At 45.8% G+C, this 26,323-nt stretch overlaps 1 protein-coding gene across 1 annotated transcript in view; it reads right to left on the bottom strand.

Moving 5' to 3' along the window:
• Nckap1l (NCK associated protein 1 like) overlaps positions 1-26,323 on the bottom strand; it is a 44,417-nt gene that overhangs the window by 6,196 nt on the left and 11,898 nt on the right. Inside the window, exons 9-28 of the mRNA XM_057791627.1 lie at positions 26,129-26,285; positions 20,519-20,575; positions 20,156-20,252; positions 18,600-18,709; positions 18,328-18,460; positions 17,908-17,989; positions 17,682-17,740; positions 17,332-17,477; positions 15,853-15,985; positions 15,345-15,464; positions 12,899-13,044; positions 12,552-12,683; positions 9,576-9,794; positions 8,092-8,222; positions 4,908-5,005; positions 4,728-4,821; positions 4,513-4,595; positions 4,203-4,283; positions 1,781-1,874; positions 495-611 (exon numbers count right to left, since the gene is read on the bottom strand). Coding sequence (XP_057647610.1) covers positions 495-611; positions 1,781-1,874; positions 4,203-4,283; positions 4,513-4,595; positions 4,728-4,821; positions 4,908-5,005; positions 8,092-8,222; positions 9,576-9,794; positions 12,552-12,683; positions 12,899-13,044; positions 15,345-15,464; positions 15,853-15,985; positions 17,332-17,477; positions 17,682-17,740; positions 17,908-17,989; positions 18,328-18,460; positions 18,600-18,709; positions 20,156-20,252; positions 20,519-20,575; positions 26,129-26,285 — 2,289 coding nt within the window. The remainder of the gene's footprint in view (positions 1-494; positions 612-1,780; positions 1,875-4,202; positions 4,284-4,512; positions 4,596-4,727; positions 4,822-4,907; positions 5,006-8,091; positions 8,223-9,575; positions 9,795-12,551; positions 12,684-12,898; positions 13,045-15,344; positions 15,465-15,852; positions 15,986-17,331; positions 17,478-17,681; positions 17,741-17,907; positions 17,990-18,327; positions 18,461-18,599; positions 18,710-20,155; positions 20,253-20,518; positions 20,576-26,128; positions 26,286-26,323) is intronic.

Below are 26,323 nucleotides of genomic sequence, written 5' to 3'. Positions count from 1 at the left end.
TATGCATACATCATTCTCAATTGCTTTTTGAAACAGAAATTTACACCTTTAAAGAAGTCTGATGGGGGGCTGGAGAGATGGCTCAGAGGTTAAGAGCACTGCCTGCTCTTCCAAAGGTCCTGAGTTCAATTCCCAGCAACCACATGGTGGCTCACAACCATCTGTAATGAGGTCTGGTGTCCTCTTCTGGCCTGCAGGCATACACACAGACAGAATATTGTATACATAATAGACAGATAAATATTTTTAAAAAAAGAAGTCTTATGTTGCCAGGCATGTTGGCACATGCTTTAATCCTAGCACTCGAGAAGCAGAAGCAGGTGGATCTCTGTGAGCCCTGGTCTACATATGATTTCCAGGGCTACACAGGAAAAACCCTGTCTCAACCCCTCCCCTCAAAAGCAGTCTGTATGTTGGTGACTTATCTTTATTCCACCTTCCTCCCCAGTAGAGACCTGAATAGCACTGGTCCTTCAAACTTACATCTTACTTACCATCCTTCTCAATACTGTAGAAGGAAGAAGGGTCAGTGGCAAGGAGTGGGAGAGAAACAGCAAGAAAGATTAAGAGTAGGCATGCCACCTTATACTCTTCTTCAGGAGATGAGTTATCTGGGGGGAAGAAAAGGACATGAGGGAAAATAAGGTCGGCAAACTGAAATTATCTCCTGCAAGGGTCCTACTTTACAGAATCATAATCACATGAGAAAATATTTCTGACATGCTTTAGCATGTACTGTAGGCAAGTTGGAAATGACTGAGGAAACAAGATTAATACCCAGTTATAGCGAGGCCCAAGTCCTAGAGTCCCAACCCCGCCGGTGGCTCAAGCGCTCTGCTGACACGAGAACAGGACACCTGCGGCTTAAGAGATAGAGAGGCAAGAAGGAAAGAAAAAATCCTCACTAGCCGAGAGAGAAGAAAATGGGTAAATCTGGCAAATCTGAATAACTTAATACCAATTCCCGGGTCAGTTCTCTTTGAGACTCATATGAGCCAACAAATGAGCCAATCAGAGAAATGTGCAATGGAACCGAAAAGTTTCTGCACCCCAATTGCACACTCCAATTGCACTCTCTGACAACACAATAATTCAAATCTGACCAAGTCAAACTTAATTTAAAAAAAGCCCAGGTTTAATGAATACCACAGTCCTAGATGGCTTTCCATACCCCCAGAGAGGAGACAGTAAAGAAGACTGGAAAACCACGTGTTTGCTCTCTGGGGGAAGTTTAAATACCCCGTGGAAGTGGTCTTGAGCATCTCTGGGGAGGGGCCGCCATTTGGCTGGCTTTCTGGGGTGAAGCTGGGACTGAGGCAATTCTGGAGGAGAGGTGGCTTGGGGTGGAGGCTCTTTGGATATCTGGGTGCCAGGGACTGGGGCGACACCAGTACCTAAACAGGAACATGTGAGAGTGGTCCTGGGGGAGGACTGGAAACTGCACAGGATCTGTGGGGAACTCAGATGCCATCCACAGAACTTAGTGTGAAACCATCTACTAGCTAGGACTGCTCATGTGTGTGAATCTTATTTCCCCAACCACACCATAGGTTCCCTGAGCACTTGCTGAACAAGAGATTCTCACTCAGAACAACCTTCTTCTGCTTGATCGACAAAACCTAAGTCACCTCTGTGAGTGTCTTCTGGAGGTTAGGGACTACCTAACCTCCAGCTTATATCCTCTGATTTCATAACCCCAAATAAATAATTCTTTAATTTTGACATTCTCCCTGCCCCCAAATGGGGCACAAGCCCTCCCTTGCCCATTCTTCCATCTTACCAGCTTTCAGATTGGCAATGGCAGCTACCAGGGCTGGGTCAATGTCACAGCTCACCCCTGCAGCAGATGCCAGCTCAAAGACACTCAGGGTGACCTGACAGAAGACAAAACAACATCCTGAGAGAAATGCTAGTGTACAAAAGGTGTTTAGCAGAAACTCTCTGCGGCCAAGAGGCCTAGGTCACAGCATTTTAACTTACGGTACACTATTATTTTTCTAGATAGTCTTTTCATGGCTTTCCATAGCCTGCAAGGGAGGAAAATGCTTCATGGAGCTGTAGAGATGGATGCCAATCAAGTGCTTACTGCACAAGAATAAGGACCTGAGTCTGAATCCCAACGCTCTCATAAAAAGAAAAAAAAAACTGCACATGGTGGTGCACATTTACAACCCCAGCTCTGGGTCCAGAGGGGAGAGCCAGGCAGATCCTGGAGCTCCCTGTCAGTCAGCCTAACCAAATCAATGAGCTCCCAGTTCAGTGAAACACTCAAAAACTCAGATGGAGAAGGACCAAGGACACCTGGTCAATCTCTGGCTTCTGTTAGCACAAACTCACATGAATACACATACATTATTTGGCTTTCAGCTTTATTTTCCCAAATGCTTCATTTAATTAAAGCAGCTGGGGTTGTTTATTCACTTGTCCCCAGTTACTACTTCCTTTCTTTCATGCTTTGGTCAGGTCCTTTTTTCTCTACCATCGATTCCTCTTCTCTGTTCACATCTAAATCCAGCTCAATTCAAGTCTCATTGGCCTCCCTGATACAGTCTGAACCCATTCCACATGTGCCTTCTCCCCAAACAGATTCTAAGTCTCAAAAATCCTATGGTGTAGTGAAGGGGGAAGGCATTTTGACAGTGACACAGATCTTAACACCATAACTTAGTCACTGTGTCTAAAAGGTTTTAACCTCTTTGAGCCTTAAGATTCTCATCTGTAGAAACAGGACAATGATACTTATATTGGACCATACGGGTAAATCATCAACCCCAGTGACTAACAGAATTATGCTTTCCCACTTCTCTTCAGCTTCCTAGTATTTCACATAAGGCTGAGCATATACAAACCAATAAGGATTGTCTGATTGATACCTGGATCCCTTACTGTACTTAGAATTGAGTTCTCAGGATGTAACTCAAAACCTGACTCCAATCCCAAGTACTTGGACCTCTTTTGAAGATTTGTTTTGCTTTGTTTTAAGCACATCTTTTTGCAAAGGCCCCACAGATGTTATAGATTGTGTATAGTACAAATACAGAAACCACCTTCTGTTCAGGAGGCTAATCCCTTAGACCCACCTGTCTGTTGCCCCAAGGCCAAGTAGATCAGGGACATAGTAAATGACCTGTGGTGCTAAAGGAAGAAAGGGATAATTGACAGGTCTCATTTTCCCCTGACCTTCCTCCAGGTCATCCCTTTTCTCCACCCTCCTGCCTAATCCCAGGCAAATTAACCTAAGGATCAAACTGTCCAGATGATGTGAGCTTGACAAGCTCCTGACAGGATGGAGCACCCAGCCTCAACATCAGCAACTGCCAGAAACCCAGGCTGTGCACCAAATCAAAATCACCTAACAGGGCTGGCCAGCCCAGCCCAGTATCTCCCATCCCCTGAACTCCAGGGGATTTGAGGCATAAAAAGGAGGAAACGTCACAACTATTTTGATTCCCAACTAAAGAAGTTCCTTAACATCCATTTCAGTTCTTCCTGCTCACCACGTCAGACCTCTTTCCTTTAAAGGAATCAGTCACAGGAGAAACAGCCTGCTCCGCGTCCCAGAAGGAACTTGTCCCCAGGCCTTGGCCATATTTCCTGCTTAGCACACGTGTTTATACGGAGGATTCAAAAGACAAGCTAATTCCAAGGCAAAGGAAGTGGACATTAAGTTTATTTTGCCTGCAGAAGCTTTTCTCTCTCCCCCTCTCTCCTACTCTCTCTTCCTCTTTCCCACTCGCCCTCTCCTATGCCCATGAGTGCTGAGACAGATGAGGGGGTAAGACAGTTACGAACTGAGAGGGATAAAAGGCTGTGCTGGGAAACTCTAAGGTAGGTAGGGTGGGTGGGAAGGAAGGAACAAATCTTACAAAAAGCACTCCTGACTCAGGAGGAAACCTGTTTGCAAGGAACTTGGCATATAATTTGCACATTGCTCGTTTCAAATGAAAACCTCCAGCTACTAACCCCAATCTCTCCTGTCTCTGCAATGCTTCCCCAAGTCTCTCAGGGTTCCCACTTTCCTCTGTACTCCATATGGTTCCACAGCTCTGCCCTCTCCCAAGGCTGGCCTGACCTGACCTGTTTCCCCACTCAAAGTCCAACTCTTATTCCTGTAGAATTCTTCAGAGCCCTAGCTCCCCACAAGATCCTACAGTCTTTGACCTCAGCAAGTCACCTAACTAAACCGCAAGTTGCACCCCTACCTTGATGTCTGTATCTGGAGTGACGAACTCCTTCAGGCACTCAATAGGGCCCATGAGAAAAGGGCAATGGGAAGAAAACACCTGGAGAAAGAGAAGATGAATGAGTTCAAAACAAGGTAGAAATGGACAGAAATGGGCCTTGCCTTGAGAAGCCAGCTTCTCAGTTCCCATCACCTAGGCCTGGAAGCCTCTTAAGCTCATCAATCTGAAGGACCTCTGCCAACCTCAGCTGCCTCCTCTCCATGCTTCTGTTTCATGCAAATCCCACCCAGAGAGAGGCTTAGAGCCCTACAACAACCTTCCCACTCACCTCCCGAAGTCCCTCCTGGGCCATGGCCCTAAAACTGAGAATCACCCCGATGATGGTCATTCGTTTCAGCACATTTTCAGCCCCTGAGGAGAAAGTGGGTTGTTAGAGAAGAGAACAGGGAGAATGTGAGGGGTTTCACTTCTTCGGGGCCCAGCTCCTCCAAGCCCCCACCAATCACAATGCTTCCCTCATAGCTCCTTTAGGAAAGTGCTTACCCGTCAACTGGGGCAGCAGAGATGCCATTAAGTCTGGTTTGCTGAAGTTGGATCTGATCTGAACCAGTATATCCATGTTTTCCACCACCAGCTTCTACATTGAAGAAAACAGAAAAGAGACTGATGCTGTCTTCCAACTCCACTCCCAGGCAAGACCTTTGCCCAGGCCGCTCACAATACCTTCAGCTCCACAATCTGAGAGGTCACATGCCACATCAGGTTTTCACTCAGGAACTTCATGCCATAGGGGCCAAGAATTTCAGCCAAGGCTCGCATCTCTGAAACAAAGTTTCAAAGTTCTCAGTGAAACACAAGTCTTTGAATATATAAATGTTGTCCATGAAGGAAAGAATATAGGCAGCTGAGAAGCAAAAAAAATCCATAGTCCTACATACAGGTAGGTCTGGCTGCCCACGGGACTATTCCCCCTTCCCACTGGTACCTATAGCATGCACACCTCAAATTATCATAGCTATTTACTTCTTTATTAAAAACAAAATTTATTTACCTAAGTATTTGTGCACAATGAGCATGCAATACCCACAGATGCCAGAAGGAGGCATCAGATCCCTTGGAGTCATAGACTTTTATGAGCAGACATGCAGATATTGAAACTCAAGCTGCAGTCCTCTGGAAGAGCAGCTAGTGCTCTTAAATGCTGAACCTTCTATCTTTCCAGGCCCCTATTTACCTCCTCTCTGAACCTGCACTTTCCAGTTCCTTTTTCTGACTTTTGCTATTGTTGTGCTAGTCGAACTTGCTTTATTAGATGCAAGGCCTCAAAGAAGTCACTACACTCCTCAGTGCCTCTTTGCTTCTCTGTAACATCATGAATTCCTAAGAGATAGTTACCAAAAGTCCAGTGAGGTGTGGGGCAGAAGTACTCCACCCGTCCACCCAGCTTTAGAGGCAGAGAGAGAGAGAGAGAGAGAGAGAGAGAGAGAGAGAGAGAGAGAGGGAGGGAGGGAGGGAGGGAGGGAGGGAGAGAGAGAGAGAGAGAGAGAGAGAGAGAGAGTAGGTGCTTGACCAAGGTCACTTAGTCGCGCCTGGGGCCGGTCTGAAACCCAGGGCAAAGCCCTCCAGCCCTTACTTTGACCCCAAAGAGATGGTGTTTGTGCATCTGGGGTCTCATTTCTCATCCGTCCATTGATGTCCAGTATTAAATATCTCACTGGCCCAGTTTCCTCTTAAGTTGGCTTTTCTTTTTTCATGATCAACACACATTCCCCCAGAGTCTTAGTTCTTTTTGCTTTAAATTCTTTACTCTTTTAAATCTAATCTCACCCCCTAAGGCCTTGTCACTCCCCACCCAGCCTGCTTTTGCCCTTTCTGAGTTAAATCAAACTTGCCTGGGGGAAATCCCAGGTTGGAAATCCTAGTGACAAGCTCAGCTGGAAAAGGCTCTGGCTGTGATCTTTGGCTATCAGTCTATTCCAGCAGGGGACACCACAGAAGACCAGAAGTAACAAGAGAGCAGCAGAGGAAAGACAAGTTCGACATCATTAATTAGAATTCAGAAAGGAAGGGAAACTGGGATTCTTGTACAGTCTTTGAAGACAGGACCAGTCCACGCCATCCACCTTCATCAGCCACAGAGGAAACAGCCTGGGTCACTGTAGCCAATGCAACGCCAGGTCCAAGGTAAATACCGGACATCTCTAGAGTCACCAATTGACAATCGCAGGGCTAGGCCGAGAAATGTGAAAGCGTTTTATAATTAAGTAGCCACCTTAGAATGCTAACACTGTTGCCTCAGGGGAAGAGGGTCAAAATTGCCTTCTCTGGAGCTAATGAAGAGGCAGCAAGCTGGTCTACTGGATAGATCTGCAAACCCCCTACTCCAGTCATATCTGTCCCCAGTTGGTAACCCTATGGCATCCTTTTCTTCCTATCTATCTATTTTTGAAGTAACATTGCCCCATCACCATGGCAACCCAGAGAAATTGGGGTGGGGGTGGCAGAAGGGTGAATGTGCACTGCCTCCCGCTGCTTGTCAGTTGTCAGCAAGACCTACAGCAGGTTTTACAGGCTGCCTACAGCTGTGGGTGGAGCTGGTGAAAGGGGGCATCTAAAACTCCGGCGGGCAAAGTGTAGACTGTTTACAGGGAGAGGCAGAGCTGGAAAATAGGGATGTGCACTTTGACTTCCTTGGCAGCCCCAAAAGAGGAGAATGAAGTCTGGGTCATAGAACACCTCTACCTCCCTTAGGTGGCATGCACAATTCATCATTTACATAAAAGTGAGAGAAAAGGGGATGAAATAGGATTCTTCATGAATACTCAGTTAGTAATATAAACGTTAAGACGGAATTATATGGCTTCAAGCCCTCTTTAAAAAAGGAATGGTGCCAGGTGGTAGTGGCACACTCTTTAATCTCAGCACTTGGGAGGCAGAGGCAGGCAGATGTCTGTGAGTTCGAGACCAACTTGAGTCTACTGAGCTAATTCTAGGATAGCCAGGGACACACAGAGAAACCCTATCTTGAAAAACTAAAGGGGGGCCGGGCGGTGGTGGCGCACGCCTTTAATCCCAGCACTTGGGAGGCAGAGGCAGGCGGATCTCTGTGAGTTCGAGACCAGCCTGGTCTACAAGAGCTAGTTCCAGGACAGGCTCCAAAACCACAGAGAAACCCTGTCTTGAAAAAGAAAAAAAAAAAAAAAAAAAAACTAAAGGGGGGTGGCTTTCCAGTCCACTGCAATTCCCTTATCTAAACACACACACCAATAAATTGATAATAAATAAATATGCTACCGTGCACAAGGAAGCAGAAAATCGGTGTCACGCTGCTCTGGAGTTTGACTGTCAGAGTTAAAATCCCAGTCCCACCATTTAGGGATGTGTGACCTTAGTACCTCCTAACCTCCCAATGCCTCAGTCTGTTCATCTAAAAAATGGGGATAGCGATAGGAGCTGTGTCAAGGCTGTGGTGTGAACTGAATTCTCTGGGCAAGTCAGTAACTCGGCCCACAGTAAAGCCTTCCATCATCTCATCAACACTGGCCAAGGAAGAAGATGTCAAGACATCAGATCACCACTTAATCTATCCCACATAAATCAGTCACCGTGAGTGTTGCTCCTGCATTCTGTGTGGGAAAGGAAAGAGTGAATCCCTCCGATGACTGGTAGTCCGCCTACTTCCTAAACCTCTCTCCTTTTCTCTCTTCACTTTCAGCCCCCAAGTCACCTCTCCGTCCAAGGCCTTGCTTTAGAATCTCTTTTTGTGTGTTCCTAACATTGAGCAGAGTTCAGCACCAGCATGAAGAGCGCTGAACGAGCCTCTGACAAGCAGAAGGACTTGGGCCAAGATATTGAAGAGGGAAGGAAGTTCAGCCCTGTGGCAAGGAGGCCAGGGTGCTGGGCTCACCAGAGATGTCTGAAAACTCCTCAGCACTGAAGTTCTGTTCCCCATCTCGGGGAAGGCTGATGAAGGCTTGCATGGCTGGGGAGAGGACGATGACTCCGCTGCTCGCCTGTCTGAGGAGGCTTTCTAGGTACCTACAGCGGGAGGGGCCAAGGAAACGCAGGTCAGCATCCAGTGCTTTCTGCACCAACACCCAGGAGTCAAGGAGAAAGTCTGCTAGGGGCTGGGGTGGAGAAGACACACTAAAAGAAGGCATCGCGCAAGCTGTTTAACACCTGAAGCTGCTGCAGGAGAAGTGGGATGTGACTCCACTTGGCCCCTAATCCACTGTACAGTAAACGCAGTATTCTGCACTCCCAGCCTGCAGCCCTGCTCTCTCCCAATGGCTGTACTCTGCTTGTCCTTACCCTCTGTTGGGTAAGTCAGACAGGCTCACACTGGCATTTTTAAAAAGATGAACTAGGTTCCTCTGAAATACAGTTAAGCCATATCCTCTCCAGTGGAACACTAGACCAAGGACCCAGGATCCCAGAAGCCAGTCTCAAATCAAACCTCTGCCGACAGGAACACCCATCACCCAGTCTCCAAACCTTCCCTCCTAACTTCTGGACAAGTCAGAGATGCTGGCTTTGACAGAGTCTGAAGAAGAAGGCCCACCAACTGCAGCACTCACCTAGATACCAGTTCTAAGTATGTGTTTTACAGCATCATGGGCTAAACACCAGTGAGCCAAACTCAAGTTCCCCAGTTAATTACAATTAGTTGTCAAACTTTTCGAACTGGAAATACATTAAAAACTAACTTAGTGAGACAGTATTCAGTAGGTACTAAAAGGTAGCTGTCTCTGTGAGGGGGCAATCGGCTGTAAACGCACAAGTCCAGCCTAGTCTATCTGGTGAAACCCACCTATCTCAACAGGCCAGCCAGCCAATACTCCCCTAGGCTGATAATAGATTTAAAGCGCCACCTTGTGGTGTGGGGAAGGAAAAATCTGCCTCTTGGCTTCTTAAAAATGTCAAAGAAAAGTGGTGTTTTCTCTGGTTTGAGAAAAAGGCTCCTTTCCCTATCCAGAACAATCTACTGAACTTGACACCACTTTGATTGAAAGTGAAGAGACAGTGTGCAGGAGATATGGGTAGACAGCATGGTTCTCAGAGGGAAAAGCTAAAGCAAAAAGAGAAATAAGGATGCAAGAAAGAAGTGATAAAATCCTTTTCAACAGAAACAGCAAGAATGTAGCAAAAGCAAGTTAAGGATCGGACATTAAGAGAAATAGTGTCAAAGAACCACAGGTTGATACATGGGTAGTGCTGTGAAGGCTAGAAGAGAAGGGGCCCGGGTCTACCCCAGCTGTTGCGCTCATCCACAAGCAGAGAAACATCCTTTGCAGGTTCAGTGAGGTGCTGGGGGTTAAAAGGCTTGGTTTGGGTCCTACTCTGTAAAGCAAAAGTACTAGCGGTGAGACAATGGGAATATGGGACACTGACCAGTTTGTGTAGAGAGTGGTGACAGTCTGCTCGCCATATGAGTCCAGTGGCTGTGTCTGCTGCAGGAGCGCATTGCGGATAATTCTGGAAGCATCTGTACCCAAAAACTGTGCCAACGACTGAATGAAAGTGATGTATGCCTTGACTCCTGCCAACAGCTCAGAAGGTCTAAGGATCTCCTGTGTGGTGGCATTGTAGCCAGCCAAAGTCACGATGGCTCTAAATGACAAAAGCCTTAATAATTACAAATATATTAACACCACAGAAACAGCCCTGTGTTCCTGGTGCAGCACATGCTACCACATTTAAACCCCAATGCAACACAGTGAGGTAGGCACTACTACCCCTATTTCGTATGTAATAAAATTGGGTAAGCAAACCACTTGCTGGAGCTCATGCAGCTGGTGGTGACAGAGTTTGGACTCGGGTCCACCGACATTCGGGTCCTAACTGTTTCTTTCTCTGGAGAAATTAGGTCAGCTGTAAAAGACCTGAGTCCCAAATGCCACCCTACCCTAAGGAAAGAATTAGTCCCAGATACCACCACCAATAGAAAATCATGCTTAGAACTCCTTGGAAACAGTGCAGCCCTGTGGTTATGGATGCTACACTGCATAGAGTACCACCGCCCGCATACTCTAAAGAAGGCAGAGTAAATGTCTGCTGCATACAGCCATGGGTGCAAGCATGTTTCTTCCCCAGGGGCTAAGATTTCATGTTGCAACCAGTCCTTTGACTTGCAACGCGCTTCTTCAGACAGATAACAGTCAGGATAGGTGTCATTCATTTGCACCGCACTAGAAGCACACTCCTCAAACTCTCCCTAAGCTGCGAGATATTTGGAGTTCTTTCGTTGGTTGGCTGGTATTCTGGCAAAAATGTTTATGGCAGGATGTTCAGGAAAGTCTGCTCCCACAAATAAAGGGAAAATTTTAGACCCCTGTGTACCATTTAAAGGAAAATAACATAGAAAGGACAGGTGAGAGACAGGCCTACTCAACACAGCATTTTCAGGCAGTTGTGGCACATACCTATGATACTAGCACTCAAAAGTCTAAAGCAGGAAGGATCACAGACTACATACTACTTAGGGAGGCACTGATTGCTCTTCCAGAGAACCGGGCTTCTAATCCCAGCACCCACCAAGCAGCTCCAACCATCTGTAATGCTAATTCCAGAGAATTCAGTATATTCTTCTGGTATCCAAAGGCACCAGACATATGTGTGGTGCACAGAAGCACATGCAAACAAAACACCCATACACATAAAAATAAATAAAATTTCCTTTAAATTAAAAAAAAAAAGGTTAAAACCTCCAGCCAAAACCCTGGAGCATTTGGAATAACGAACGACCTTGTGAAGCAAGAATCAAGAGATTTGGGGAAAGTAGTTTCCTGCTCTAGGACCTGGAAACCACCATGGTTTTGAAGGTGTTCATGGGCAATTGTCACACTGCCATCTGCTTGACAGTGTGGACAGCTGAAGCACTTCCTCCCCTAGGGATAATGTGTACAGAACAAAAGTGAGCTATTTTACTTCGCCCAGGCAAAACCTTAATAAGAAAATAAACATGGCTTATGACCGGTCTTCCTGCTTCTGCTCTCATTCATGCTAATAAAGCCAGAGTGAACTGCGGACACAAATCTTATTACAGCTTTGTCCAGACCAGTCAAGGCTGCATTCCTAGATACAGTCTTTACAGTACACTGCACACATGACAGCTGCCTGCACTCTGCTTTCTAGCCTCGCGTCCCACCCAGTTCACCCAGACTCTCTCTACCACCACTCTGACCTCCTTGTCCCTATCTCAGCCTTAGTAAGACTGGTTCCTCTGTCTACAATGACTGCTCCCAGACAGGTACACCATACTTGGCTCCATAGTTCCTTCAGGAGCTCACTGATATCATTTTCTCAAGGTGTTGGACACAGTCAATGCACACACTGTCTAAAACTACAGCAGCTCCTCAGCACACACACGCACACATGTACGCACACACGCATGCACACACGCACGCACACACGCACGCACACACGCACGCACACACACACACAGTTCCTATGACATCTCCTCCATTCTCTGCTTTATTTTTCTGTTTAGCCTTTATTATTAACCTTCCGTATATGCTACTCTCTTATTTTGTTGATCTGTCTGCCCTACTGCAAGGTAAGTGTCATACATAGGACAGGGCTGTTTTGTATGCTACTTTATCAATAGTCTCTAAAACAGTCCTGCCACATAGTAGGTGTTCAGTAAGTGCTTGTTACATTAACTGCTCATATTCCAAGACAAAATACAAATGAATAATGAATTATTCACACTCCTCTCTATCCCCTAACCAATACAGTGCATCCAACGTAAGTGGTATCCTTCCTTCTCAGAGAACAGTGGAATGAAGGGCACAGTGCAGGAAGGGAATTTACTTAGCTAAAGTTTATTACATGGCAGGAACTGTCCACTCATAGCAATCTGTATTTGTCTACTAATCTTCAATTGCAGGTCATTCCCAATGACCTGTCTGGTAAATATCATTATCCTGGACTTAATAGGAAGGAAACTGACTCAGATAAGTTAGATAATCTGCTCCACTGTTGTGCTAACAGCCAGGATGTGGGCACAGCTCTGTGGCTGCAAAGGCTCTGCACTTCTTCCTCCCTTTTTTGAGGTAGGGGCTTGTGTAGTCAGGCTGTCCTAGAGCTCTCTAGGTAACCAAGGATGACCTTAAAGTCCTGTCACTCCTGCCTGTCTCCCAAGTGCTAGCCTCTCTCTCTGCTCACCCTACCAAACAAGGGGGATAGACCAGCTGCTCATCAAAATCTAGGAAGTAAAGTGGGTTTTTTTTTTTTGTGTGTGTGTGTGTGTGTGTGTGTGTGTGTGTGTGCATCAGTCTCTAGCCTGTGACATGACCAACAGGATGGTTCTAACAGCCGCACTGAAGACTGCCACAGAGTACAAGCATGGATCAGAAAGCCTGTTACCTGTTGAGCCTGGCCTCCAAGTGGCTGCTGAGATACTCAGATGGGAAGATGGTGTGTTCAAACACAGAGAAGCTGTACACATGGTTCATTGCCAGTGCCAATTCAGTCAAGTTTAGATGTAGTTTGTCCATGCTGAAAATAAAGTGGGACTTGGTTATGAGCCTGGCTGTTGGTAAGGACGCTCAGTCTAGAATAGCACACACTGATGTTCTTCAGAATCAAAGTAGAAAATTCATACATAGGAGCTTTTCTGTACCTATCAACCCTACACCTCCTCTGCTTTTTCCCCTGTATCACCTCCCCTCTTCCCTTTTCTCTCTCCTGGCCCTCAGGGGCTAGGACCTCACGTAGTGACAAGGCTGCGGTTCTTCCGGTGACTCTCCGCTCCAGGCTTGTCCCTCTCCGGCTCTCCTTTCCTGGGAGCCTGCCTCTGCTTCATGGACTTCTTGTTCTTGGCTTTGCTGATGGTGGTGGCACAGTGCTTGGGTAGAAGCTTTGGGACACAATGGAGGGAGACAAGTGTCATTGCTAACAGCTGTACGAGGTTCCTCCATCATGATCCACTCCTCCCCCACCCACCTAGCTCCTCTTTCTCTAATGGGACCTTTTTAGAATGTGTTCACCTTTCTCAGTGTTCACAAATATCTCCCCATGAACAGCCTCAAGTCCTCATACGGCAGTGTCTTTCCAGGATGAGAGCGCTGCTCCCCCACCCACACCTGCGGCCTTTCCTAACAGACAAATCCAAGGGAAACAGGCAGAGCAGAGAGCTCCACTATTCTTGTTCTGTGGAGTCACAATGTGGGAAACGACACTTTTTGCGAGACAAAACCGTCATCCCACAGGCTGCACCACTTATATTCTGTCTCATGAAAACAGTTACAGCTCAAAATTCTCAAAATTCACATGTGTTCAATATTTTTTCTTGTTTTTTTTTTCTTAATTATGTCTATATGTATATTCCTTGCTCTAGCTCAAACATCAATCCTGCCTCTCTCCCTTCTCCAGCCTCAGGAAATCACTTCGAACTTTTAGAACAGAAAAGAGCCACACAAGAACATTACTTTTGTTATTTTGTAGTCACGCTTCCTATTCTTTTTTTAAATTTATTTTATTTATTATATACAGTGTTCTGTCTACATGTTTGCCTGAACGCCAGAAGAGGGCACCAGATCTCATTACAGATGGTTGTGGGCCACCATGTGGGTGCTGGAGGAGCAGTCAATGCTTTTAACCTCTGAGCCATCTCTCCAGCCCCCTCCAAATTCAGTCAGTTCAATAAAATAAAATAAAATAAAATCCACCCTGATGGACAAAGATACACTAATATGAAAGTATTTATTATTGATTTAGAAATCAATACCCAAAGATGTAACCCTGTTAGTAATCGCACCAATAATTATTTACTCAAAACGTTAACTCTGAAGGGCAACACTTACTTGCTTACAACAGTTCTGGGAGCAAACAATTATTCACACATGGCTTTGTCATTCCTGACACAGCACTGAGTAAGCCTGTTTGCCGTGAGTGTAGTAGAGTCATAGCGAACACGGAATACAGCTGTAAGTCTCCTCATCTGCATGTACGCTGTGCATCAGTTACTTGCATTCTTTCACTCCTGTATTTGTACTTCCCTTCCCCTTAATCTGGGACATTGCCAAAGGGAGCGATCATGTACCTTCTTTCTTGATCCTCACCCCAAACCGTTAGCCTAACAAGTTAGTGTTTATTAAGCTTCACCCAGGAGCCAACCTTTATCGACTGCTGTGTATACCAAATATTTAGTGAGCTCTATCCCATTTAACCCTTACTACACCTCTGGGAAGAAAATATTTGTATCTTTTCCTGATACATTAGAAAATGAAAAAGCTGAGTAGTATGGTAACTGTTTGTCTGTACTCACACACTTACACACACACACGCCTTATTTCCGCTCCTACCAAAGTTGCTACTTTCTGACTCAAACACAGGAAGGGTAGGTAGTCTGGGAAATTCAAGGCTCTGGGGATGAGCAAAACTAACTCATTCATTATGGCTGATTTTCTGAAATGTAGTTGATCTAATCATGACCAGGTGTTACAAGTCAGTCAAGGCAGGAAGAGGAAAAAAACCCAGAGGGCAGGAATGCAGCCCTGGGGATCAGTACTTAAGGGCTCAAGAATCTCCAGTAAGTTGTAAACTGGGATTCTGATGAGCAGAAAAAATAGACAAGACAGAGATCTGGGGTCATTGTCCCAAGCATGTATGCACCACTCAAAGAAGACAAAATTCATCTCCCCAAAGTCTTCAAATGGAGCACAGATTTGAGTGGAGTTTAACCATTCAAGTAAGAGTATTTTTAAGTGTCTCCATCCACTGAGCATACCCAAGCCACACCACAGGTCCAGTGCAACCAAGGATAATCCAAAATCACAAACTCACTTAAAACACTAGGGCTTTGTGTGTGTGTGACTGCTATTTTGTAACTCAGGTATGGAGTTATCCTCATGAACTTCATAGATAGCTATGCCAGGTCACAACATCAAATGGTTGTACATTGTGATTCTAATCTGAAGAGAGTGCTTGGAGTAACTAGACTCAGAGAGGAATCTTGCCATAAACCAAATCCCTACCCCTGCTTAAGAAAGAGAATTTGTGAGTTTGAGGCCAACCTGGTCTACAAGACTTAGGACAGGCTCCAAAGCTACAGAATAAAAACACTGTCTTGAAAAGAAAAAAAAAAGAATTTGGCCTGTGAGAGAGAAACAAGGGCCCTGAGGGGGAGAAAGGACACTGGACCAGGATGAGGGCTACCTGCTCGCTCAGCTTCCGCTGCTCAGCACAAATCTCCAGCACACAGTTACTGGTCTGCTTGGCCAGTTCTTCCAGGAAGGCGTTGCAGTGATGAAGACTGTGGTTCTTCAGGTGAGGGTACTGTGGGAGAGGACCAGGAGAGAACTGAATCATATAAAGGCCACTTCCCCTTTCCCACACTGCCCTTCACTCCTTGCCTAAGCCATCCTCTCCTAAGAAAAAAGAAACAGAGACCAGAAAGAAAAGTTACATCTCTATCAAACCGAGATATTTGGGGACTCATCCACACACTCATGCCTGTTCCCTTCCTAGGATCAAAATCAACCCCTGGAACTGTGCTTTGAGAAATAAAGAAGAGGCTCAAGAGTGGTCAGAACTTGAAAGCCAGGATATCCACCTCCTCTGGGCACATTTCATGAGTGCAGTCAAAATCAACCCCTGGAACTGTGCTTTGAGAAATAAAGAAGAGGCTCAAGAGTGGTCAGAACTTGAAAGCCAGGATATCCACCTCCTCTGGGCACATTTCATGAGTGCAGTGGACAAAATGGGCACAGATCAGGGGGAACGCAATGGCGTATCGAAGCATGGAAGGTTCCTCCAGTGTCACAGCAAACATCTTCTCAAAGGTACGGAGGTGAAAGCTGTAGAGAAAGAAGATTGAAACCCAGGATTTAGAAAGCAGACCCCTCAACAATGTTCTTCTTTCTATTTGCGCTCCCTCCTACTTTCTATGCTAGAGGGAAGAGGGAAGCAAAGAATCTTAGCCTTTCTAGGGTCTTACAATGGCTTCCAGGGCAGCATGATGATAACCTTCTCTTTCCTGGACAAAACTTACAGTTCTTCCCTGGCAACCATCCTCTAACTCAGAAGTTCCAAATTCACATCCCCTCACAATATGACACTTGGGCTCCAGAAACCTCCTTAGATTAACTGCATGAGACGTGCCTTTCCTTCACGAGTACTATGTTTATGTGTGCTTAGCATGTGCGAGTTATAGCTTTCCATGTCAATACACTGCAAAGAGCAGACATGACAATCGTGTTTCGATCTTTAGAGTTCCACAACACAGTGGTCAACTAATTATTGCCAGGTTTCATCTGTGGAAGACAATGAAGACAATCCGTTCTTTCTCCAGCCTCCTACTCTCCAGCTCCCTCAATTACTTCTTACTTTCCCAATACTAAACCTCTACAAATTTATAGTTTTTCAATTTTATTTTATTTTATTTTGGGTTTTGAAACAAGGTCTTTTGGGACTCACTGGATAGCCTAGGCTGACCTAAAACTCATAGCAATCCTCCTCCTACAGGCTCCCAAGTACTCATGTTTCTTTGTTGGGGAAAGTTTCCTTAAGCCTATTCTTTCCCTTAGTTCTGTAAGTAGTCAAAAATGATCTTGAATTCCTGATCTTCCTTTCCCTACCTTCCAAGTACAGAAATTATAGATATCTGCCACCATGTCTGGTTTCATGTTTTTAAATCTAAATATCATGACTGGAGAGATGCCTAGGTGGTAAAGAGTGTTTGCTGCTCTTCCCCAGAACCCAGGTTCAGTTCCCAGCACTCTTATCAGATGGCTCACAAACACCTCTAATTCCAGCTCCAGAGGACCCAGCACCTTCCTCCATTCTTTGTGGGTACCATACCCAAGTGGCATATACACGGAAACATATATTCATAGCCATAAATGAAAATTAATCTTTGAAATTATAGTCCTAAAAGTTCAAAATACCAAAACAACAGAAAAATAAACTAACGAAGTTTACAGGAGAACATGGAACACACGCCTTCAGTCCTAGAACTCGGGAGGCAGAGGCAGGCAGATCTCTATGAGTTCCTGGCCAGCCTGGTCTACAGAGTGAGTTCCCAGGATAGCTAAGGCTGCACAGAGAAACCCTATCTCAAAAAAAACAAACAAACAACAACAACAACAACAACAAAACCCAGAAAGATCAAAGGGACAGACAATTAAGTCAGACTAAGACACACCAGAAAATAGAAAGATCTGAGGTTTCCACCAGCACTTTCTCTACTGAGTCCAGCATCTGGGAATGAAAGACGATGAGGTTCATGATCTTGGCTAGGTCAGGATTCTCATGCAGGTGCAGAGGCGCCTTCAGCACACTGGTGTAGGCCTATGGTTGGGGTGGGGAAGAAATACAAGAGAAATGGGATGAGCCTTGGGGCTGTAATCTGATCTGGGTGTTGTGTCCTGTCTAGACAGCAGTTTCCCAGGATCACTTAGTCTCTGAAGCAGAGCTTAACAAATTAAAAATGGGAGAGATTTGTGGAAGATGAGGAACCTGAGGATAGGGGCCGCTACAGGACAAGAGCCTTACCTGTAGGCGGAACCAATCCAGCCTCAATCCAGAAAAGTCAAATTTCTCTTCATTATCAACTGTAGAAACAGAAGCAAATGTAAAAGGAAACAATCAAACAGCACCTGGCACCTGGCTGCACAGAATGGCAGGCCTCTTCTGAGTTTTCCTACCCAATGCTCTGGCGGACAGACCAACTCTATCCGCCCTCCTAAGCGCCCTGGCAAGCACACCTCCTCCCAGTTACCTTGCTTGAGACTCAGAGCGGACAGCGTGCTAACGAATGAGGACATGATGACAGACTCCTCCTCCGGACACACAGACAGATTCTAAAAGAGTAAGAATACTGTCAGTGCTCACAAGTTCCACGGATGGGAAGTGCAACCACAGGCTCAATCAGTGTATGAAGACAGAGGAACTGTTGGCTGCCCCAAACAGAAGAGGAACACAGAGCACTGCCCAGCACCCCTGCCATACAGACTCCCATTTCTCATTATGTTTTCTCTCCTCTTGCTTAGGAGGAACAAACCTGGTGAAATTATTCATCTTTAGTGTACACCAGTTTTTTTTAACACCCAAACTACAGTCATTCAGCTAGAGTGGCTCCAGAAGGCAAAACTACAGGATATCATGCCGGAGTCTCCAAAGTGTCCTCAGGGGAACATACCTGAATGATGTCACTGAGCACAAGGACGTCGAACTTGGCCAGGTACTGGATGTGGTACTGCTGAATCACTTTGATGTGCCGTCGGACCAGAGCCCTGACCTCCTCAAGCAGGAAGAGGAGCTCTGCAATGGACCTGTGGAGATGTGACAAGGGCAGACACAGACATCGACAAGACTATGAGTGGAGACACGCGCTCATACATGGCAGGGATCAAAATGTCCCCTTACTCCCTTCTCCCAGTCTAAGGACAAGGTTCTTGGGCAAATACTAACGAGTCAGCATAGTCTTCAGGAGTCTTAGTCTTGGTAACATTTTCTGAATGACGAACCAGCCAAGTGACCTCATCACGAATGAAAGACAGGGCCATGAAAGCAAAAAGGGCCTAAGAGAGAACAAAGCCTACTGGAAGTTTCTACTAAAAAAAAATTGGATTTTAGTGTTAGGGGTATAGTTCAGTTGACAGAGTGCTTACCTGTCTGGTACAAGGCTCTGGGTCCAGTCCCCAGAACGGAAAACAGTAAATTTTAAGCACAGAGAAAACGACTGAAATAATCTGTACGTGAATATAATTATGGAGCCATACCAATAGCATCTAGAAACAAGCACACAGGCACAGAGAGCCAAGCCATGTGACACAGAATCAGACAGACGTATGTTGGCCCTGGCTCGCAGTCAGCGCTCCTCCCTCCCCACAAAATTAAATTTTAGAAATATTTAATGGGTACTGAGATGACTTAAAACAGAAAGCAAGCTCTGTCATCAATTACACTCAGACGGAAGCCAGGCCAAGCACACAAACAGCTGTTAGGCGGCATTCCATGATGGTGCCAAGGAGGACACGACACATTTGAGAGTCACAGAATCAGCACAAGCACATACAGACTGGTCACAGAGACCCAGAAAGGGGGCAGGAGAAATAGCTCCATTGGTAAAGTGCTTGTCACAAGAGCATGAGGATCAGAGTCCAGTCCCCAGAGCCCATGTAAAAAGAAAACATGCGGGAGGTATAAAAAGACAAGATGTCGGGCTGGAGAGATGGCTCAGTGGTTAAGAGCATTGCTTGCTCTTCCAAAGGTCCTGAGTTCAATTCCCAGCAACCACATGGTGGCTCACAACCATCTGTAATGAGATCTGGTGCCCTCTTCTGGCCTGCAGGCATACACGCAGACAGAACACTGCATACAAAATAAATAAATAAATAAATAAATAAATAAATAAATAAATAAATAAATGATCTCCTGAGTAAATCGGGAGCATGGGGACCTTGGGAGAGGGTTGAAAGGGAGGGGAGAGGCAGGAAGGGAGCAGAGAAAAATGTAGAGCTCAATTATAATCAATTTTTTTTTTTTTTGAGACAGGGTTTCTCTGTAGCTTTGGAGCCTGTCCTGGAACTCCCTTTGTAGACCAGGCTGGCCTCGAACTCACAGAGATCCGCCTGCCTCTGCTTCCCAAGTGCTGGGATTAAAGGTGTGCGCCACCACCGCCCGGCTATAATCAATTTTTTTTAAAAAAAAGAAGCCATGCATGGTGGCATGCACTCATAATTCCAATGCTCAGGAGATTTCCAGATCCCTGAACTCACTGGTCAGTCAGCCTTGCCTAATGCATGAGTCTCAGGCCAGTGAATGACTCTGTCTCAAAAAAAAAAAAAAAGTGGACAGCGTCTGAAGAACAGCACCTGAGGGTGTCCTCTGACCTCCACACTCATGTATGCTAACATGCACATTTACACACACGGGGGGCAGGGGCTTGGAAATGCAGTTCCATGAATGCTAAGTTACCACCCACACATCATTGGTCACTATCCCTCCTAGAACAATTCTCTTGCCTTAGGACCCAGCAGGCCTGGTTCATCATTTAACACAGTCTCCAACTCCTTCACAGCTACCCGAAGAAACTGCCGACGCTGACAGTGAAACTGGCCGCTGAGGGAGGAAAGTGGAAAGTAGGGAATATTGCCTTTCTCTCCCTCACAAGCTCCCCAGAAGCAGTGCAGAGAGAGCTGCAGCTGGGGAGGTTCAGTGCTAAACTCAAACTTGGAGAGAGAATACAAGCATCCGTGGGGCCGCAGGAAGTTGGTGGGGGTGAGACCACAGGTCGGGATAGATCTTAGGGTGCCACAGTGAAAACAGAAGTCTGGGAGACTCCTATCCCAGCCCCTCCGAGCACATACCCTGAACCCCGACTGTACCTGTTTGCAATGGCATGCTCCTTGCTCTCCTTGATGTCTGCCACCCGCTTACCATACCTGGAGATCGACAAATCAAGCACAGCAGGGCGTCACGCCACCAGCTGGAGAGTACGGGCACCCTAACAAGCAGCATTTTCACCCACTCTTCTCACCCTATGCCAACAAGACTCAGCTTGGAGCCCATCCTGCTCTATGCTTCATTCTGCAAAGACAATTACTATAGTAGCTAAGCCAGGCTGTGATAATGCATGCTTGTCATCCCAACACTCAGGAGGCAGAGCAGGAAATTCATGAGTTTAAGGCCAGCCAGGGATGTGTACAGAGAATCTGTCAAGAGAATGAAGGGAGGGTACAGGAGCTAGGAGAAGAAGGGAGAGAAGAGAGACAAGGAAAAAGGAAAGAAGACAGCGCACCACTGCAGGAGGGAAATGACTTCTCATTCTCACACCGGGCTTCTGCTGGCTTCCTGCCAGTCAACACTCTTCCAAATTTGACTGGGATGAGGAAGGGAGTCACAAATACCACCCCTGTTTATAGTAGAAACCGTCACCACCGCTCCCACTCCTGCTTACTCCTGGTCCACCCACTTATCTGTGACTCTTTATCTCCCTCTCTTGTGGCCTATTCTCCTCTGTGACACAAGTTCAAAGCCTCTGATTCTGGAAACCCGCACTTGAACCTGCACTTCACCGTCCCCACCCACCAGCTCCTCCAGGACTTCTCTCCTTCACCTCTCACTGACCCTTCCCTTCTCGCAAGGCCTTTAACACTGAGCAATCCGTTCCTCTGAGGTCAATGTGAACTTTTGAATCACCAAATTCAATAATCTTTTTTATTGTTGTGGTTCATCTGCAATACTTGACCATATCTTTTTCCTATTAGAGACCTGCACCCAGAATCCCACAGGAAGTGGCCTCCGCTCTCCACTGTCTTCCTCATCCTCTGGCAGCTACTGGCAGCGACGGGGAGATTCTAGAACCTCTCGCTTCCCTTCTCCAAGCCTCTCCTATACTGAACAGCATTAGAATTAAAGGCATTTGAAATTGAAAACTATCTTAATTAAATCAGGATTCAACTCTACAGCACTGCTAATGGATAATTACTTCAACCTCCATCTAGTACAGGGACAGAAACAAGATTAAAAGTCAAAACAAAATCTAGATTTAGCTGGGCAGTGCTGGTGCACACCTTTAATCCCAGTACTCAGGAGGCAGAGATAGGCGGATCTCTGTGAGTTCGAGGTCACCCTGGTCTACAAGAGCTAGTTCCAGGACAGGCTTCATACACAAAGAAACCCTGTCAAAAAAAAAAAAGATTAAAAAAGAAACAGACTGGGGATATAGCTCAGAGGTACAATGCTTGCCCAGCATGAGCAAAGCCCTGGGTTTGTTCCCTAGCTTGGGGATGGGGAAAAGAAATAAAGTTTGAAGTGTGTTGCCTTCCACATCTGAGAACTTACCCTCCAGAAACATTTGAATATGTTCACAAAAATATGTCAATGGATAGTCTCTAGACCATTTGTTTAACTTGGGAGTCAGAGGCAGGGAATCTCCCTGTGTTCGAGGACAGCCTGGTCTACACAGAGAGAGTTCCAGGATATCCAGGAAACATAGAGAGACCTCATCTCAAAAAACAAACATTCAAACAAAAAGCATTTGTTTAAAATGATCTCTTTAAATGGAAACAGTTCAATGTTCATCAACAGGAAATTAGGGAACTGCTCAAGCCTGCTCGTCAAGATTGGTGACCTCTGATGGGTCCCTGGAACCCATCAGGCAAAGGTGGAAGGAGAGAGCAGACACCACGAAATTGTCTTCTGACCTCTCCCATACCACATCCACCATATTCACACACACAATAGGAAATTTAAGCCCTATAAAGCACACACCTTTAATGCCAGTACTCAGGAGGCAAAGGCAGGCAGAGCTTTGTGAGTTCAAGACCAACCTGGTATACTTGGGAATTTCAGGCCAGCCAGAGTTAAACAGTGAAACCATGTCTCAAAAAACTCGTGTGTGTGTGTGTGTGTGTGTGTGTGTGTGTGTGTAAGACAGAGAAAGATTGGGTAAATAAATACATAATGGAATTTTGTTCAAAATTTTTCAATTTATTTTTATGTGTATGGATGTTTTGCCTGCATGTATGTCTGTGTAACACATGTGTGCATGGAGCCCAAGGAGACCAGAAATGTCAGATACCATGGAACTGGAGTTACAGATGGTTGTAGCTACCATAAGGGTGCCAGGTCCTCTGGAAGAGCAGCCAGTGCTCTTAACCACTGAGCCATCTCTCCAGCCCTCAACTATTAAAAAGAATAAGTCTCAGCCAGGTGCCATGGCTCATTCCTGAATCCTAGTATTCAGAGGCTGAGGCAGGAAGATTGCAACAAGTCTGAAGCTAGCCTGAGTTATAAAGTCAGACCTCTCTCACACAAACAATAAAAGAGAGTCTCTATAAACTGATATTCAAAGATATCTAAAATATAGTAATAATTAAATAAATCTGTAGATATAAAGTAGAATGTAGAGCCAACGCTTTCCCAAAACTTCTTACATAAGGTTGAAAACACATGCATACTTATGTATATGTACACACGCATACAAACACACACACACACGTAGCACACACATCAGACCATTCTGGGGGGTAAGGCTTCATTATTTTACATTTCCAGGTGCAGTATTTGCCAGCAGAAATAAATGTAGGAACCCAATCCTTCCCTTAATCCTGTACCTTCCTCCTCTTGTAACTCATTCTCCCTTCACAGTGACACCGAGTTCATTCCTTCGCTCCCACTTCCTCCTACACCTACCGAAACCTTCAGTCTCACCACTCAGCTGATGCTGCTCACAGCACGCAAAGACGGCCTCTGTGGCCAAGCCCAGTGAGTTTTCCAGCCCTCATCTTTGTTCTCGTCACACCGTCCAGCACATGATGCCGGTCCTTCCTTCTTGCACACTTTCTTCCAGTGGCTTGATTTTCCTGCCTCTGCTTGACGCTTAAATATCAATGTTCTCAAAAGTTCTGTCCCCAATCCTTTTCTTAAACAATCAGACCTATTCATTCTCAGAGCTTTGATTATGACGTCACCAGTTGTCATCTAGTCCAGATAGCATGATTAGTTACTAAATCACATAGCAAGAGGCCCAACATACATAACCTGTGTGTCCTACATACATTTCCAATTCAGTCTGTTCAAAATTGAATCCACAGGGCTAGAGCAGTGCAATTTGGGGGGCCCCACCTCCCACATACAGGCTCACAACCACCTCCAACTCCTATCCAGAAGACCTGACACTCTTCTGGCCTCCAAGGGCAGTGTGTACACTTGGTACACTTGGTACGCACTTGGTACACAGTCACATTTTCATGTAAAACATTAATACACATAAAATAAAAATAAACTAAAAGTCTAAAAATTGAATCACAGTCTTTCCCCACACTTACTGTAGCTCTCATGCCTCTACCCTAAGGAATATCAGATGCTCAATCCAGAGAGCTCAATTTCTCCTCATTTACTAAATTAATCCCTGTCTCTAGCACTGCCCATCTCTTTTCCCCCTGGAACAGAAATCTTCTCTAAGATGAGAATCTGATCCTTTCAACTACCTCATTTGAATTCATTCAGTGGCTCCGGATCCTTTGGAGCCCAGACTCAAACTCTAGGGCAGAGCTTATGATATTCCCGTTCACTGCTCCAAACTGACTCACAGCCCCACCTTCGTGACCCACGCTGTCCCAGCTGAGCAACTTGAACCTCTAAGCGCATTGTTCATTTGCCTCAAAGACTATAAGCTTCAAGCTCGGTAGAGAGGTGAACACCTTTTAATCTCAGCATTCAGGAAACAGGAAGATCTCTGTTAAGTTTGAGGCTAGCCTGGTCTACACAGTAAGTTCCAGGGTATCCAGAGCTACATAGGGAAACCCTGTCTTCAAAAAGAGAGAGATGGCAACATGGAGAGAGAGAGAAAAGTGGGGGGAGATGAGTTTCTTTGCTGCAATTGTTTTAACTCACATCTGCCTGTCTGTTTTCTTTAGATCCCACAAAGCCAGTGCAAATGCCCTTCACACCCTTCCTGCTTACACAATACTTTGTGCTCACGTATCACAACCCCTACCCTACTGTACCACAAGTTTGCCTATTTTCCAACAATTTGCAAACTTTTATTTTTTAAGGTCAAGGACAACTTTATTAGGGTTTTAGAGAGAGGAGAAGGCAAAAGAAGAAGCAGGAGGGGGAACAAGTCAGGCAAGCTGTAAATCTCAGCAGCTACGGGGAGGAAAGCCGTATGAGGAACAGAAAATGCCAGGCCATTTGAGTTAGAAGTCAGACACACAGTAAACAAGCAACCCCATGGCAAAAGGAGTGAGACTAAACTTCAGGGAAAGAGTAGGGAAGCTCATAATGTTAGGGAAAGCACATTAAAAACAGAAAAGAAGAAGTTAAAGAGTAATTCACCAGCTGCTACTGTTTGTTCTAATATGGTCTCACTGTGTAACACCTGTTGATCTGTTGATCAGATGCTGAGTGCTGGGGTTACTGGTATGTGCCACCAAACTCAGTTAAAAACATTAGAAAAAAAATCAAGTGTATAACACAATATACCAGATCTTTTTCCATATGCTTTACATACTGGGACTCTTCAGAACACTATGAGGTCACAGATTTGACACCATTTTGTTGTGGTCTGGTGTTTTGTTTGTGCCTACTTGATTTTGCTTTGATTTTGAGATAGGGTCTTGTATAGTCCAGACTGGCCTGAAAATCACTGTGGAACTGGAGCACCGGACTGAGCTCCCAAGGTTCTAATGAGGAGCAGAAGGAGGGAGAACATGAACAAGGAAGTCAGGACCATGAGGGGTGCACCCACCCACTGAGACAGTGGGGCCGATCTATTGGGAGCTCACCAAGGCCAGCTGGGCTGCGACTGGAAAAGCATGGGATAAAACCGGACTCTCTGAACATGGCAGACAATGAGAGCTGACGAGAGGCCAAGGAGAATGGCACAGGGTTTTGATCCTACTTCATGTTCTGACTTTGTGGGAGCCTAGGCAGTTTGGATGGTCACCTTCCTAGACCTGGATGGAGGGGGGAGGACCTTGGACTTTCCACAGGGCAGGGAACCCTGACTGCTCTTGGGACTGGAGAGGGAGGAGAAGAGGAGTGGGGGGAGGGGTAGAGGGGCGAGAGGAGGGGGAGGGAAATAGGAGGCGAGGAGGAAGTGGGAAAAATTTTTTTTTCAATAAATAAATAAAATCACTGTGGAGCAAACCAGGGCTGACCTCAGACTCTTGGTTCTCCTGCTCCCAGCTCCTTGACCATAACCAGATGGGAGGTAGTGCTTTATTTACATTTTACAGGTGAGTAAATCAAGACAAGCACGGTGACACTAAGTAACCTCCCCAGGGTCACACGGCTAGAAAGTGGCTCTTGAATTCAAACCAGACAGTCTAGCCTCACATATCTTAGTAATCCATCTATCCTTAATATCCCGAGAGGCACCAACAAAGAGAAGATATTTGATAAATATTTCAAAGTTAAAATTACTCCTTACCACTCATACTTTGGGAGGCTATAACTCTTAGAAGACTGGTTTGCAAGTCACTCACCCTTTCAAACCACTGAAGAGGTCCTCAGTGACCTTGTGGATTTGCAGCACATCTTCCCGGATGAGGGTGATGTACAGGGAGCCCTGAAGACACAGCTTCCACAGCTGTTGGCACTGGCTGTTGCAGTTGAGGCACCCGTGACAAAGAAGAAACCCGACTGCAAGTGGATTGGAAACGAAGGAAGGCTTTTAGACA

The sequence above is a fragment of the Chionomys nivalis genome, chromosome 17 (genome assembly GCF_950005125.1).
Source record: "Chionomys nivalis chromosome 17, mChiNiv1.1, whole genome shotgun sequence".
Lineage (NCBI taxonomy): Eukaryota > Metazoa > Chordata > Mammalia > Rodentia > Cricetidae > Chionomys > Chionomys nivalis.
This window is presented reverse-complemented; position numbering and strand designations above follow the sequence as displayed.